This window comes from Brachycentrus maculatus, unplaced genomic scaffold (assembly GCF_059751285.1).
Source record: "Brachycentrus maculatus isolate JH-2025_06_01 unplaced genomic scaffold, ASM5975128v1 h1tg000274l, whole genome shotgun sequence".
NCBI classification, from domain to species: Eukaryota; Metazoa; Arthropoda; class Insecta; order Trichoptera; family Brachycentridae; genus Brachycentrus; species Brachycentrus maculatus.
Window position 1 is genome coordinate 417,441 of NW_028281025.1, and position 17,560 is coordinate 435,000.

Sequence of the window (17,560 nt, forward strand, 5' to 3'; positions counted from 1 at the left end):
GAAATGAGTGAGAAATGGACCAAAGGACTGAGAAATAGAAGTTATGTATGAGCAAAAGCGTAAAGAAGTTTATCATCTGATTGATGTATTTGCTTCACTAAAGGAATCAATCGGGACTTAAAATAGGAAAATGAACCAAATAGGTTAGCTGAATAAAAAAATTGTGATTATTTTCCGCTTAAGAATTGGCCACGCATTTATTACACTTACTATACATATATATTACACTTACATGAAGCTGAATGCACTCCGACTGTTTTGAAAAAAACAATGATATTTATTATTCCATATAAAAGTGACGATGAATTCATAGTTTAACTTGTTTTCAACATAATAACAAGAACACGACTGTACTTACACTGACTATATTGACATTGCCCATATTGATTTAAAATTTTGTACTATGAGTCAAAGTACGTTATCGTCGAAAACCTGATTGTATTTATTTAAGTCATTACAAAACATTACAAGAAAGCAATATTTTCTAGAAAATCGTCGTTCAGTTTGTAAACAATAAAGAGTGATTCTCAAATTCAACCATTTATTTCGATTTCATTGCTTGGTTCAATGTATACAAATTAAGTAGATTGCTTTAGGTTTTATACAATATATAATATAATGTTTGTGTGGTGCGTGTGCTGTGGCCAAAAATTATTTCCATTCTCATTCTCTTCAAAAATTTTGGATTTATAAAATACATTAAAAAAAAAGTCTTTGCTTTTGAGTAAAAATGAACATTGTTTTATTTCGAGGGGTTATTTTAATTTTTGGCTACTTATTCTTGATACCGCTTTTTTCTGTATTTGAACTGGAGAAAATATTGTTACAAATATTAGGAATAGTGAAATCTTATAAAAAAAATCTAGGGTAATTAAAAACAATTCGATTATATATAAAAAAAATCAAAGGTAATTAAAAATAATCTGATAATACACCAAATAGCTTTTCCACTTATTTATTTTTCCATCCAGTTGCATCGTAAACGACGTCTTTAGACTGGGTGGAGATTTCTTTTAAACAAAAAAAAACAAAATAGTGCAATTGTTGAAGATATTTTTTGGTTAAGATACGACTTATGCCCGTTACCGTCCAAGCTTATCAAGAGCTCTCTGAAAAACAAAATTCCCAGCAGTTAATATTGTTATGATGTAATGATTGAAAAATTATTTTAATTATAAAATAATACTTGGATTCGCCACAGTGCGAAATGAACTCAAAAAAAATAATTATTCGAAGGACCAGTCTTATGGTATTAATAATAAGACGACGATTCTACAAGATTGAAATATTTAGATCGATTTGGAGTCGTGTTACTCTCCCGAGTTAGTTCGATGATTTATGCTCGAACTTTCAAGTACCAAGGGACGGCGAGTTCGATAAATATCAAATAGCACGTATGAATAAAGAACTAACCTTTTATTCTTATAGTTGGTCTTGATCCAGCGCTGGGATCAGGGCGATTCTCTCTTGATGGTGGTGATGGGGTCACAAAAATACAGCGAGGTATTCACAACAATTCAATATAGAGCGCCCGCGTGAAGTATCAAATTGCAACTGTTTTTACTTTTGTTTTTGTCTTGCTTTCGGGCAGTCGGGCGTCGTTCGAAATTCAAAACGTACTACCGATAAGTACCGGCCAAACCAATACTCGTACATAAAACTTTATTTTTATGGTGTCATAAGGTCATTTCAATTTCAGTTATCTATTTTTACGGGTATATATATCGATAATGTTGAAAAAATTACGTAGTGGCGTTTGGTTAGTGGGAATAACAAGACAGCAAAATGTATTTTATAATATTTTTTGTAATTTGTTTTGTGGTTGTTACAAATAATGGTAAGTTACTTACTTTTAAACATTTATTTATATCACGCTGAGATAAGTTATTTTGTTTTATATTTGACTTTCTTTCATATCGCTCACTCCTTTCAACAACGTCAAATATCAAAAATCGTCAATTTTCAGTTGTGCATGTTTTCGGAATGCCCAGAAAATATACTATATCCCAGCAAAAGCGGTATATTTTTAACTTAATATAATATTTACCCGCTACATGGCAGAAAGTGTTGTTTTTGAATTTTGAAGAAAAGGTATTGTTTAATAATTTTTTTCATATACTAAATATTTTTCAAATGCAGAAAACCCTTCAGGTTTTACCTAAAAAGATTTGTTGCACAGTAAAAAGTTCAATAAGAGGCTTGATATTTATTTTCAATGCATTTTCTTATAATTTTAAACATTAAAAACGGTCTCCTGAAAAATTAAGTTTTTTGATAAATGACGTTGTTGAAAGGAGTGAGCGATATGTACCGGGAATTGAAATACTTAATGATTTTATTTAAAAGCCTCCACTCGAGTTTACGAGTGATTTTAAGATAAACTTCATAATATTTATAAATTTTAAATATAAATTACATAAGAAAAATTCATGTTCGACTAAAATCCTATCCATTAAATGGAGTTTAGTCTCACTTAAAAAAATATATTCTTTTTTAATTAAAGCTACCAACTCAACATTTAAAACTATTTAAAAAAAACATTTTAAGCGTCAACAATTGACGCTTCATCTCCTATATTTTTTTAGTTTGTCTCAGGAATTTTTACTTAAGTTTAATAAAAACCACTTATAATCTCTTATTTGAAAGCTTTTTCACACATTTTATAAACACATATTTTTTGGCACAATTTATAAACTTTATAAAATAAAACAACTTTGTTTTTAACAACTTTTTTATTGGTACACTTTTTCTCCAACCGGTTTCGACAAGAACCTTGTCATCATCAGGGTTTAACATGTTCTAACTTCCTTTGTTTCCCTTCCCTTACGATGCCAAAAACTTCCGCGCGCTCCGTACACCATATAAAAATGTGATTTAAAAACGGGAAAATGTATATACTCCTAAATTTTGTTTTTATTGAGCATCGTTGAAGTTGAAATCCATCAATTTTGTAATGTAAGCTCTGGTAAATATCTAAAAAAGAGAAAGAATACATCGCAATTGCCGCCGAAGTTAGCGCGCAGCGATACGTCCACCCTTCACGACGACTCGTAACCCACGAGTTGTTGAAAAACAAAGTTGTTTTATTTTATAAAGTTTAAAAATTAAGTATTTGACACTAACTTCATGCCAGTCTTCTTGTACCATTTATGTGTAAAAAAATGTTTTAATCAGTAATCCTTTCTCATTAGCTTCAGGTTCTGAATCGGCACCGTTCTTTAGAATAGACTACGTTTACAATTCACCTAGTAAGACTTTCTTCAAAGAACACAAAAATGTGAAGAACTTTGGAGATGCCGTTACCACGTGTGAGATGGAAGGCGCTGAATTGGTTGTGCCGTTTACCAGACATGAGTTAGACACGCTTCTTGCAGTTAAAGAAAATTCCAACGAAAGGTTATGGATCGGATTGCACGACATGTATAAAGAAGGAGAATTCAGGACTCTGAACGGTTCGTTTTCTTGACATTTTACTTATCCAACATAAATTTTAAACGTTCTTCATCGATCACTCATAAACCATTCGATCGCATATCATTTCTTGCTTTATTACCTATCTGGAAGACGATTAAGGAAACATATTATTTTTTGACATCTCATCAAAGATTTTATTTTTACTTATTTAATTTTTATTTATTAATATTATTTTTATATTTATTCGGGAATTATACAGCTTACATATAAAAAATGAAGAAATAAATAATAGTTACATTAACAATTATAAACATTACATTACATTAACAAAAAATAGTTACGTTAAAAAAAAGCCAATTAAAAAATTCTCCATTTATGTTATAAATTTATTAAAAAACATTCAGAGATTTGCAAAAAGGGTATTTTATAAAATAATAGATTTAGCAGGAAGGAAAAGGGAAGGAGAGGAATAAATGAGGGTGTTTAAAGGATTTTTTCTTCTAGGTAAGAAGTTTAAAAATTTAAGTTTAAAATATTTATAAATATACATAGGTACATACATATACATAAACACATACATACATATATATATATATATATATATATATATATATATATATATATATATATATATATATATATATATATATATATATACATACATACATATAAGATGAAGAAGAATATGGAAGTCTGGGCATTTGAGGTCCGAATCCTGGATTATAATGACACACATGAGAAATGCCAGAAAATACCATTTTCATTTTTATTATTTAAGCTTATAATTTGACCAGATAATTTAAATAAAATATTTGGTCAAAATGTTGTAAATACAACATTATGAGTGTGTCCAAATACTTGTTCACAAAATCTGGATTATTTCCAATTACAGGAGTTATTTTCCTCATTGATTTGGAATAAAGTGATCACTTTGGGTCTTGTTGTATTATTTGAGATAACACATATTTACGGTCAATGGAGAATTTTTAATGATAAAATAAATAAATTTAGTAATATTTGTCCGCACCGTAGTGTAATGGTCAGTACACTCGGGTACCGTTCTGGAGATTTCGGGCTCGATTCTGACTCCGGGATCGAGAAGTGATTTTTTCACTCTAATATTTATTAAATTTTACCCTGGACTGAAGCGGAGGGCTGATCACCCTTCCTTCACGTGTTGAACTATCAAGATAACACTGCGTTTATATGATGCAGTGGCCTTTGCACCATTGGCGTGCGGAAAGCGGTTTAAAAATATATTTGAAGACTATGAATAGAGAAAATTACCATCGCGAACTCTACATTTTCGAATAATTTTGTAGTTGCTTCGAGAAAACTTTTTAGAGTGAAAACTCCTCATCGAATCTAAGAGAGTTTTACAACAAAATATGTACAGGATGATGTTTTAAAAAATCTACCTTTTGTTTTTTTTCCAGGAACTTTGGCAACAGATATTTTTATGAACTGGCGCGAAACTGAACCAAATCAGTATAGCGGCGACGAGGATTGTGTTGACATGCATCCCAATGGATTTTACAATGATGTCCAATGTACCGATTTGCGGAGATTTATATGCAAAAAGGGCATTGGATCTTTGATAATCAACCCAGTATGTAATAATTACGACACAGGTAACAGTTTTATCCATAATATCGTTCCTATCTTTTTTTTTACTCTTTTTTTTTAAATATCACCCAACGGCGGCAAAAATGTTAAAAAAAATTCTCAATAAATTTTGTTTACACTATGTTTTTCGAATACATTTTTTTAAATCCAAGTTTTAGCACAAAAATAAATAATTTGGCCATTAGATTATTTAACCAAAAGTCTTCCTGTATCAGTTTAGCGCAAAACAATATGTTTCATGGACTAGCCAGAAACATTGTTTAACCAATACAATATCGTAGTCATACAGGACCAAGTGCATTTTTTACAAAAACGTGATCATTGACTATTTTATATCTTACTAGCTTAATATTGCCCTGAAAAAATCCCAAAGGATTTTAAACTTTGAAGTATAATATATTGACTTGTTAAAAATGACTAACTGCATTGATGTTTATTTTCTTGCCAAGCAAAAGTGACTTAAATGGCCCTCCTGAACATTTTACGTTTTGTTAGTTGGTCACTTTCTCCTGTACGACTACGACATATTTATAAATTAATTCGGTGTTTGAAAATGATCAGAATGCATCGAAACACGTGTCACAGTAGATTTTAAGAAAAAGTGGTATTTACTAAATAAAACATGAATTAAAAACAATATATTTAAACTGAAATCTTTATTAGGTTCTGAACCGAGGCTGTACTTCAGATTAGACTACATTTACAATTCACCTAGTAAGACTTTCTTCAAAGAACACAAAAATGTGAAGAACTTTGGAGATGCCGTTACCACGTGTGAGACGGAAGGCGCTGAATTGGTTATGCCGTTTACTAAACAGGAGTTAGACACGCTCCTTGCTGTGAAAGAAAATTCTAACGAAAGGTTATGGCTCGGATTGCACGACATGTATAAAGAAGGAGAATTCAGGACGCTGAACGGTTCGTTACCTTATTTCACTTCTATGTTATCAAATATAAATGTTAAATGTTCTTTATTGATCCCTCATAAACCATGAGATCGTGTATCGTTTCTAGCTTTACCAGCTATCCGGAAGATTGTAGAATACTTGAACCCTTGCATTGCATTGAATTTTGCTTGATTATAGGCTATATTGATTATTTTTAGATTTGAAAAAGGCTTTGAACACCCCTTAATCATAGAATTTCAACTTTACTTATTTTATTTTGTTGGATGAGAATGGAGAGGTTGTAACAAACAGAGAAGAACTATTAAATATTGTTTTTAAATTTTACAAGGTTACCAATAAAAAATCCCGATACCAGCTGAGTCTACCATCTACAGTTATAGGGGAAGAGGTCCAATCTGCAATGTCGGATCGGAGGATCTGCCTAACATAATTGTGGATGAAATAGATAAAGCACTTAAGCAAATGAAAAACGGGAAGAGTCCAGGAGAAGATAACATAATTCCCGAAATGCTCAAATCAACCGGCCAACATTTTAGGAAAATATTTGCTCTCCTATTCAACAAATGCCTAGAGGAATGATTTACACCATTAGATTGGTGTAATGCAACAATCATTCTTCTTCTTAAGAAAGGCGATGCCAGAAAGTTAGAGAACTATAGGCCTATCAGTCTCTTCTCACATCTTTACAAGTTTTTTTCAAAAATCATAGTCAACAGAATCACAGCAAAGCTGAACCTCTACCAACCACGAGAACAAGCTGGGTTTTGCTCGGGATATAGCACAAGCGACCATCTGCAGACCCTTAAACTGGTGATAGAAAGGTATAACGAGTGCAAAAGACTACTTGTGGTGACTTTTGTTGACTATGAGAAGGCTTTCGATTTTGTAGAGATGTGGGCCATTTTGGACGCTTTGAAAGACAGTAGAATAGATGAGACATATGCGACCCTCCTGAAAAACATAAATGGCAACGCTACGTCAGTAATCCAATTACACGACAATACGGATAAGTTCGCTGTTCAGAGAGGCGTAAGACAAAGGGACACGATATCTCCAAAACTCTATACACTCACTCTAGAAAATGTTTTTAAACGTCTAAATTGGAACAAAAAGGTCTGAATATCGATGGGGAGCGGCTTCACCACCTAAGATTCGCAGATGATATTGTCCTTATATCCGAGAGCCTTGATGAGATGACTGGGATGATTGAAGACCTAAAGGTAGAATCTGCCTAAATTGGACTCAGGATGAATGTAGCAAAGACTAAATTGATGACAAACGTCAACATCAATGGGAATCTACCTATAGAAAAAGTCGAAAGCTATGTTTATCTTGGTCACAAAATCACCATCGGCAGAGACAACCAGCCAGCGAGGTGGATAGAAGGATAAATCTCTCTTGGGTGGCTTTTGGAAAGCTTAATTCCACATTCCGAAGCCCCATTCCCAACTCACTCAAGACTCGAGTGTTTAACCAATGCATTCTACCCGTCTTAACCTATGGCGCGGAAGCAATGACTCTGACCAAGCAATCCTCCCATAAGTTGCAAGTTGCACAGAGGAGCATGGAGCGAATTATGCTTGGAATAACATTAATAGACAGAAAAAGGAACGATTGGATCCGACGCCAGGTCTGTGACGTGGTAGAGCGAATTGCTTGGCTGAAGTGGAAATGGGCCGGTCACATAGCCAAAATGACCGACGACAGATAGACGAAACGCGTTCTGGTGTGGAGACCGAGGAACCAGAGGCCTCAAGGACGTCCACCGATGAGATGGGTGGACGACATCAGGAAGTTTGCTGGAAGACAGTGGATGGGGACGGCGCAGGATCGGGAGGAGTGGAGGCGGAAGGGGGAGGCCTATGTCCAGCAGTGGACCTCAACGGGCTGATATGATCATTGATGAATATTATTTTTTAAATCAGACACTAAATTATTCACTACGGGTGAAATGTCAATATTAAAGGTATCTCAACTGATATAAAACATCTATCGTTCTTTTGACATATGAAAGAAGATTGAAATCTTATAATCCCAAGGCTTAAGACCTGGCACTTGATTGTCTCTCATACTCTTGTATAACGTTCACCATTCTTGCCATTGTTTAATTTCCATATTGCGCTAATTTTTTAAACCTGTTTATATGCAATATTCTCCCTTTAATTTTATAAATTTTATTTGAGGCCTATGGATAATAATAAATTATCGCGAATTCTTTAATTTTCTAATAATTTTATAGTTGCTTTGAAAACCTTGTTAGAGTGAAAACTCCACATCGAATCTTAGAGAGTTTTACACCAAAAGCTATAACATAATACTAAATGTACAGAATGATTTATAAAAAATCTGCCTTTTGATTTTTTTTCCAGGAACATTGGCAACAGATATTTTTATGAACTGGCGCGAAACTGAACCAAATCAGAATAGCGGCGACGAGGATTGTGTCGACATGCATCCCAATGGATTTTACAATGATGTCCAATGTACCGATGTGCGGAGATTTATATGTAAAAAAAATATTGAATCTTTGATAACGATCCCAGTATGTGAAACTTACGACACAGGTAACATTTTTATTCAAAATATCTTTCATATCTCATCTAAATCTACATATCTTTTGTTCTATTGAAAATATCCCAAAGGCGACACAACTATTTATTAAAATCTCGAGAAAAGATCAAGTTTATTTCAATATTCCAAAAGCCGGTTACAATTTTTTTCACTTTCACATTGAAATAAAATATTTGAAATTTACATTTTCGTCCAAAGTCTTCCAGTACTATTTTCATGCTGAACAACATACTTAAATATACGGAAACTGTTTTAACCCTTCATTGCGTGACTTTTATTTTAAATAAAAAAAATAATTTCTTTTGTGTCTTACTCGAAACATTAGAGGAAAAATGAATGAAACAATGAAAAACTTTTAACAAGGAAAAATAAATAAATGCTTTTGTATCAAATTTGCAACAACATGCAATGGTTATCCTTTTGAGATATTGATATATGTTTTAACACTAACTTTTGGCTATGTAACAAATTAGATACACGATGCAGCGAAGGGTTAATTATTATAAATTTAATTTGAAATCTTTTGCCGCTAGCTTTTGGTTCTGAGCCGACGCCATTCTTCAGACTAGACTACTTTTACGATTCGTTTAGTAAGACTTTCTTCAAAGAACACAAAAATGTGAAGAACTTTGGAGGTGCTGTTACTACGTGTGAGAGCGAAGGCGCTGAGTTGGCTGTACCGTTTACCAGACAGGAGTTAAACACGATCCTTGCGGTGAAAGAAAATTCTGGCGAAAGGTTATGGCTCGGATTGCACGACTTGTATAAAGAAGGAGAATTCAGGACGCTGAATGGTTAGTTTCCGTATTATTTCACTCTATGTCATTAAATACAAATAGTAAATTTCTTTTAATGATCTCCCATAAAACATTTGATCACATATATCATTTCTTGCTTTATCAGCTATCTGCTAGACTATAGAATGTTCGAAATCTATTACGTTTCGGTTGACTAAAGAATATGTTATCGTCTAAAGATGTTATTTTATTTTTAGTCCCAAAAGCTCTCATTTTTTAAATGTATTACATGTATATTTATTTTCTTTTATATCGTTTGATTGTATAACTATTATTGGAATCAAGTAATTACATTAGCTATTGTGGTATTGTTTTATATAATATATACTCACGGTCAGTGAAGTATTTTTAATGAAAAATAAATTTTATTAATTAATGAATATGAGGCCTATGGAAAAGAGTAAATTAGTGGCGAAATCTCTATATTTTCAAATAATTTTGTTATTGTTTTGAGAAAGTTTGTTAGCGTGAAAACACCACATTTTATCGAAGAGAATTTTACACTATATGCACACGATGGTTTGTAAAAACATCCTTTTTGGTGGATTTTTTTAAGGAACTTTGGCAGCAGATATTTTTATGAACTGGCGTGAAACTGAACCAAATCAAAATAGCGGCGACGAAGATTGTGTTGACATGCATCCCAATGGATTTTACAATGATGTCCAATGTACCGATTTGCGGAGATTTATATGTAAAAAATACATTGAAGACTCGATCAACCCAGTATGTGAAACTTATGACTCAGGTGAAACTTTTATCTATCTTTCTTAAGTATCTTTCTTATCTCATCTCAATATTTCAATTGTTTTCTTAAAATGATATGTTAAAAAAGTGAAGATTTTTTTAACATTTTGACATCTTTACAAAGACGAAGAAAAAAATGGAAATCTGGGTACTTAAAGAGCATATGCCCTTTCATAGGTTGGTTAAAGTGAGCAATTGACAATCTCGCTACTTAATTTTTTGCAACAATGCGAGAAGATTATAACATGGTCCTATTTTTAAAGTTTTTCCTGAATTTTATGATGCTTTTGACGTTCCTGACGATCAATAAGTGCTTTAAATGCAAATATTTACTTACAGAATATAAATACAACGCTGTAGCTGACCGTTGCTATAAATTACATAGAATACCTGCAACCTGGCAAGAAGCCATCGGAACGTGTTCTGCTGAGAAATCATATCTCGGGATCATTGATTCTGCAGAGGAAGCTGACATATACGTTCAAATTGTGAAAGCACTGCCCCAAAATACACATAATCGATTGGAATGGATATATCTAGGTTTCAGCGACCTTATAATTAAAGGATCTTTCAGGAATATTATTGATGGTAAGTATTCTTTATACTATCGTATCATGTTTCAGACAAAAAGCTTTTTGTACTGCTAACATAAATGGGGGCATATTAATCTAAAGGTAACTAAAATATAAAAACATTGTTCATTTTTTAAGCTAACCTTATTTAATTTAAGTTTAATTTAAGTTCATTTAAGTTAACCACTCTGGTGTTTACCAAGTAAAACTTAAATTAAAAGTGGATAGATTTTACCACAAAGCCGAATCAATAAATGAATTCAAATCTAACCCCGCGAAATGTATAAATATACCACTAAACTCTGCTACTTGGCTTGAAAAAAAATAATTTTAAGAGTCACTTAGTGTATGTCACATAATATTTATAAAATCATTTCTTGGTGAAACTGCATTTTTTATGACTATTAAAGTCATAAAAAATGCAGTTTCACCAAGAAATGTCAGTAAAAAACTCAATGGATCAAAGGTTTTGATTTCTGGGTATAATTCGACTAGTTCTGGTTTTAATAAAGCCAATAATAGATTCATGAAACTAAAGTAAAAAGTAGTTATAAATATACATGATTCTTAGATTTGTGTAAATTTCAGAAAATAAACTTATTTTAGCAACATTTCAAAAAAAATGAAATAAAATGGAAGTTGAATAAACTGTTATAACATGGGATAGTTGATGAAAGTATTTGATATCGTCAAAATAAAATATTTTACATTAAAAAAAAACATTGGTTTAATTCACGTAATTTATTTTGTAATTCATTTCAAATAAAACCATTTCGCTGTGATTAAAGGACGCGCTTCAAGAAAACTATAAAAATGATTTAAATGTAACCCAACAAAACAAAAAAGTATAAATAAAAACTTTGATGAAATGACTACGTTTCCAAATTAAATTAATCAAGATTTCGTCTCTGAATGCTGAATAAAACCTGATACATTTATCCCTACGAGTGCTATTTATAAGTGGATAGTGAAAGTGGGTAGATCTAAAATATATCTCATCATTCAGCTGATTGATTACATTTTTTTTCTTATATTATATTTATTAAATAAAATTTGAAAAATGTGTCTTCAATATGGAAAAACTCAGTGAGGGCAGGCACGTTATTAGAATTCGTAATTTGTAATTGTATATGAGAAAATAAACAAACACAAACCACATTTGATAATTGAATAAACTATTTTATTACTAAACTTTTTTTTAAATAAATAAATTCACATTTGGTATTGAACAAACTATTTTATAACTAAATTTTTTTCAAATAAATCAATTCACGTTTGGTAATTGAACAAACTATTTTATAACCAAACTTTTTTAAAAACATAATAATAAACTTGTTTAAAAAGTAACACATTTAGCAAAAAAAATCTTCTGTTTCATGCAAATGTACATTTGTACATGTAACCATGAATCATTAACCGTGAAGTTTACACATGTAACATATACATATGTAAGCGTAATCGTACAACATTGATAAAACTTTGATTACAAAATCCCTGCAGAGCATTTGTTTAAGTACTATTCCTAAAATTCTTAATTGTAATTTTGTTTTTAGGAACACGTCTTGAAGATACAGGCTACAACGAATGGGTTTCTGGACAATCAGATGACAATCATGGCTCAGGACATTGTGGAACAATGAATAAATTAGGAAAATTAAATAAAATCCCGTGTTCACAGAAACACATTTTCATCTGCGAAAAACCTCTGAATAGTAATACTACTTTTAACATAGACATAAGATATAGTGACGCCAGTTGATTGATGCTTTAAAGAGAAATGTTGAGTTAATCATATGTTAATTTGAAAATTTGAGTAAAGGTTTATGGAATTAGTTTCAGTTATTCTATTTAGGGGCTGGAATCCGGGATTTTATACACCTTACCAATTTATGGTCGAGAGATCAATTCACCTTAAATGTGTTATTAATAATTCATTGCTTTTTCTAAAACTGTATATACAAATTTATGAAATTATTAAAATAAAATCATTTCAATTGAATGTTTGAATTTCTCAAAACCTTTCTTCATCTTTATACCTTCTTCCTCTAAGCCGCCGTTTGCTAATATATGGCACTAGCTTTTGTATGTGCACGTACTTGAAGTTGGCAATGCATTGTTTAATACTCTTATATGTTTATGTCGTCAAACGCACGAATAGTCTTTCGATTGCACCTTCAACAAGTTTGTAAAATGATAAAGCTAAACGCATTTAAACTAAGAACTTTTGTATTGATTGTTATTATTATTTTCCATAATTTTTTGTTTGAAAAAAAAAATACTTGACACTGGCAGAAACATCCTTTCACTGGGTGACTGCCGAACAAATAATTTAAAAAAAGTCATAGATATGAAAATTTTGAAATTTTCGGGTCATAAACAGCAGGAAATTTTGCTTTCGATTTTTACTGGAAGAAAACTGCTGGTTAAGCGCATAGATTTCTTGAGGGGACTTATGTAGAACTTGCTGTCAGAAAAATCTTCAGAGAATGGTTTAAACTTTTCAAAAAATGGTTTAGTTCTTGGATTTCGGTCATTACAACAAAGAGCGTTTCAGACCCGAAAAGAAGTTCGAAGATACACACAGACATTGAGATTCTGGAAGGCGGTCAGACATCGCATCCAGCAAGAAGCCAATCCTTAATCTAGCTTTGTTGACCCCATTGGGCCAATTAGGATAAAATATTATTAAGAAAATTGGCTCCTCACTCCTCCTTCAGCGAGTGTTTTTGCCTAGAATTTTCACTCATGAATAACATGAAATTATAGTAACTTTAAAAGAGTAAATCCACTCACGAGTAGCCATAGGCTATGAAACTTAAAAAGTTGAAGCCTGAGTAGGGTCATGATAAGCGGTGTTGCATAAGCCGTAGCTAGATTTCAGAGTCACTTGTACGTTAGGTAATTAAAAAAAATCTTCACTCCTCCGCCGATGAAGGTTTCTTCCAGCTCCAGGATAAAATTAAGACCTTGAATGTCTGACGATACTTGGTAACATTAAGATGGGCGTGCAAAGTTAAAAGCACTGTGGGACAGTTAAAGTGAACTACATTGAATTATAAATTTGCAGGTAACTTTTAACAAACGGTAATTGTAAGTATTTTAGTCGTTTCCATTTTAATTTACCTTTTTTTTTTGTATGTATCACCTTTCGTAACACACTAAAAGTTACGAAAAATAAAATAAAAACTAATTTTAATTCTTTAAAATGAAACAAAGAAGCACATTCCTAAATTTTCCTTACATCCTAAGAAGTCATCAGTCATCTGACATTCTGTCCAAGGCGGTCGTCAATAACCTCCTATAGCATAAAACGCTTTCATCTTTTTTGATGTCCCATCTCTATACTATAAGTATCCATGACGCTATAAAAAGTACTAGGAATATAATACATACGAAACGTTTTCTGACGTATGATTGTATCAAAACTTACATAATAAAACAGAATTGGTAAGAGCAGTTCTGCTACATTTATATTTTCGCTTTGATCGGCTGTGAGTGATTCTACATATTTGTCAGTCAGACAGAATCCACGATATTTCTAACACTCATAGGACTTGTTCATTTTAATTAAGATGTCGTATGTTTAGCGTGTTTGAGGCCCAATATACGATAAACCATACCTTAACGTTTCTTTCGAATCCAGGTAACGTTTGACGTAATTGTATTTTTGGCTAAAAACACCGTTTTTATTTCGAAAAAAAAGTTTTTCACCGAAATAAATATGAAATAATAAAAAATACGAAATAAATGGTTTTGAAAAGAAAAGAATTATTGATAGGTAAGGAGTCGGATAAAATGATAAACATATTTTAAAATATATTTTCTACAAACCATTGTGCGCGGAAAAACGTCTAGCCCCTAACGCGGCCGGTCGCGTCCTGAATTTGAACGTTCGAGGTCTTAGCCTTAATATCAGTTGAACAAAATGTTTGCTGGCCTTCTATACCGTCAGTGAGGCAAATCAGCTATTGTCTCTTTTTTTAAAAAGAGAAATATCGGTGTTTATAATTTTTTTTATTGTTTATAAAAATCATTTACAATTGCTTAAAATTTCGAAATTTCGAAATAAATAGATATCAAACTGTGGCAGAGTGGGTTCGAATCGAGAAACTCTAACTAAAGAGTCCGCGACACTAACCACGGGACCACAACCCGACACCTTTTATTAATTTAGTTTTTAAATCTGCAACGCATGTATTGTTTACAAGATGTACGACACAAAGCAATCCAGCGTGGAAAATGTATATTTTCACCAAGATAATTTCGCGTACCTTTCAATGGCTCCTAAAAATCCTTGAAAGGTTTCTTGTCTGACCCGGCGTAAAGGTCTTAAAAGGAATAAAATCAGAATATTTTATGTGAAACTGTTGGATGCTAGTTGTGATTTTTTTAATCAACGATTTTGCCGCCGTGTTTACTGCATATGAGTTTTACCGACATTATCCGAAGATGAAAAAAACCATGAGAGCCATATGTTTTCTAACCAAGTCAAAATCGCTGGACACTTGACCGATTTGTGTGTAAGAGTAATTTCAAGATTGAAAAAAACGCTGACTTACCTAACATATGTAATAATACGATATGGTATTAGTCTAGTATTATTATTACCAATTACTATAAGTAATAACAAGGTTTTTAATTAATGTTTTACTTAGTAAATACCACTATTTCTTAAAATCTACTGTGACACGTGTTTCGATGCATTCCGCATCATTTTGGTGCGGTGTTTGAAAATGATGCGGAATGCATCGAAACACGTGTCACAGTAGATTTTAAGAAATAGTGGTATTTACTAAGTAAAACATTAATTAAAAATGGATAGATTTTACCACAAAGTGACTGCCGAATCAATTAATGAAATTAATAACAAGGTGTTGTATAAGTCAAAAGTCAAATCCTGCAAATGCGTATATATCCTAAACCTGCCATGCATGCTCTATCTACTTTTAAAATTGCGATAAATGATAGAAGATGATAGTTTAAAGACGAAGTTGAAATAACAAGGTTGCGTTATTTAACTGCATTTAATTATGATAAATATGAGTTGATGAATGCCATTCGGAAATTCCACAAAACGTAGGCTTCAGTGATATTACGTCAACTACACTATTAGGTTTTTCCGTTTCTTGACATATAAATAGTTTATAATAATGTTTATATTAGATAACAACTTGGAACATTAGCGAGGTGAAAAGTCATCGACGAAAACCCAATAAAATTTACATATATCTTTGAAACACTGTTTTGGTATTACAGAGTGTATGTATTATATGTATGTATGTACATATACTCTATACTCACTACTTTACTCGTTACTAAAATATACATATTACTATAGTATAATTATAAAACACTTTAAAAAAAAACATGTTGGATAACTAGCTGTATATATATATATATATATATATATATATATATATATATATATATATATATATATATATATATATATATATATATATATATATATATATATATATATATATATATATATATATATATATATATATATATATATATATATATATATATATATATATATATATATATATATATATATATATATATATATATTATAAATAAACAAAATATTACACGTACACGTATGTTATCTTTACCTGATGAAAACAAAATAAAAATGGTTTATGAAGGAGTTTGAGAGAGGGCTATATATTCCGCAAGCTGGGTGATATACGGCTTCAAAAGTAAGTACAAGGTATGGTATGGTATCCATATACCATAGCATGCAGTATGCACAACCAGTGGATTTTATCGAAACTTGCTAACAAAATATCCCACTGCATCAGTAAACGATATCTTATTAGCAAGATCAAACTCATCGTGGCATTTATTTACCGCAAACCGGTTTGACAATACTCGTATCCACGTTATGCGATATTTTGTGTCGGTAGTTGGAGGCATATTGAGTTGAGAGTTAGTGTTTGCACGGTTATTGTACGAGGACTACGTCATTAAGCGTTTTTCATAATGTTTCTTATTCTGTGTTTGTTTTTATATGGAATATTTTTACCTTTAGCGGGTAAGTGCGTTTATTATAATCATCTCCTCAACAAAAATCAGGACCAAAGCGACACATCGAAACGTCGAATTTAGTTTGGTGTTAGACCACTTTTTTGTTGTTGAGAATATCACCTTTTTGACAAGGTGAAATATATAGTTATTACATATAATACGTAATTTTTTTTCGTGCGTAGTTTTTAATTTAAAGCGTCCGAAGGTTTGAATTTGTTAGGAATGAAGAGATAAGGCGTAGGACGCAGCACATTTTTGTCACAACTGTCGTCAAGAAAAGGCGATTCAGTTGGCTAGGCCATGTATTCCGCATGCCTCCCGAAAGCCTACAATATTGGCCTCTCTTAGATTTTAAATTAAATGCGAATTGCTTCTGGGTCTATAACAAACGCTAAATCTAACGAATTTGGTTATTTTGAATCAGTTGTCGATTTATATTGTCTAGAAATTAATACTTCCAAAAAAATTGATGTAATAAATTTTTCTACCAAAAATAATTTTTATTTTTTTATTTATAATTTATTTAAATTATTTACACTGCGTCCACATATTTTTAAAACCACCCCTAGTGTTTCCTAAAAAACAGTGTATTTTTCGTAAGCTAAATAAAAGATTACTCATACTGAGAAAAACAAAAACCAAAAAATTACATTGTTTCATATGGAATCAGTATTTGTGTAACTTTTCTAACGTTCCTTTGCGACGAAATTCTTATTACAACAAGAAATGTCATAAAACTACTTTATTTTTATATTTTATATAGCAAATATTCAGCTCATCATTTGCTTCCATGATTTTTTGAAAATACATCATCGTTTGAATTGAGTAAGTTCTTTGCCAATTCTAAAATTGCCAAATATTTTATTCATGTTAAAAAGGGAACTTTTAAACA

The 17,560-nt window shown here is 31.6% G+C and overlaps 2 protein-coding genes across 4 annotated transcripts in view; one reads left to right on the top strand and one right to left on the bottom strand.

Annotated features, from left to right (window-relative positions):
• The window catches only part of LOC148305466 (C-type mannose receptor 2-like), a 34,096-nt gene that overhangs the window by 7,594 nt on the left and 8,942 nt on the right, over positions 1 to 17,560 (bottom strand). Inside the window, exon 1 of one of the 3 annotated variants that reach the window (XM_088266666.1) lies at positions 1,414 to 1,556. The exons of 1 other annotated variant lie outside the window; for it this stretch is intronic. Coding sequence is in view for 1 of the 2 variants with exons in the window: in XM_088266665.1 (XP_088122791.1) it covers positions 233 to 311 (79 nt within the window). In the remaining variant the exon portion in view is untranslated. Of the gene's footprint in view, positions 1 to 232; positions 432 to 1,413; positions 1,557 to 17,560 lie in introns of those variants that run through there. One more of the 3 variants, XM_088266665.1, reaches the window with a different exon arrangement.
• LOC148305467 (macrophage mannose receptor 1-like) overlaps positions 1,749 to 17,560 on the top strand; it is a 24,028-nt gene continuing 8,216 nt past the window's right edge. Inside the window, exons 1-9 of the mRNA XM_088266649.1 lie at positions 1,749 to 1,837; positions 3,192 to 3,452; positions 4,851 to 5,045; positions 5,704 to 5,958; positions 8,318 to 8,512; positions 9,053 to 9,313; positions 9,873 to 10,064; positions 10,403 to 10,651; positions 12,189 to 12,389. Coding sequence (XP_088122775.1) covers positions 1,786 to 1,837; positions 3,192 to 3,452; positions 4,851 to 5,045; positions 5,704 to 5,958; positions 8,318 to 8,512; positions 9,053 to 9,313; positions 9,873 to 10,064; positions 10,403 to 10,651; positions 12,189 to 12,389 — 1,861 coding nt within the window. The 5' untranslated portion in view covers positions 1,749 to 1,785. The remainder of the gene's footprint in view (positions 1,838 to 3,191; positions 3,453 to 4,850; positions 5,046 to 5,703; positions 5,959 to 8,317; positions 8,513 to 9,052; positions 9,314 to 9,872; positions 10,065 to 10,402; positions 10,652 to 12,188; positions 12,390 to 17,560) is intronic.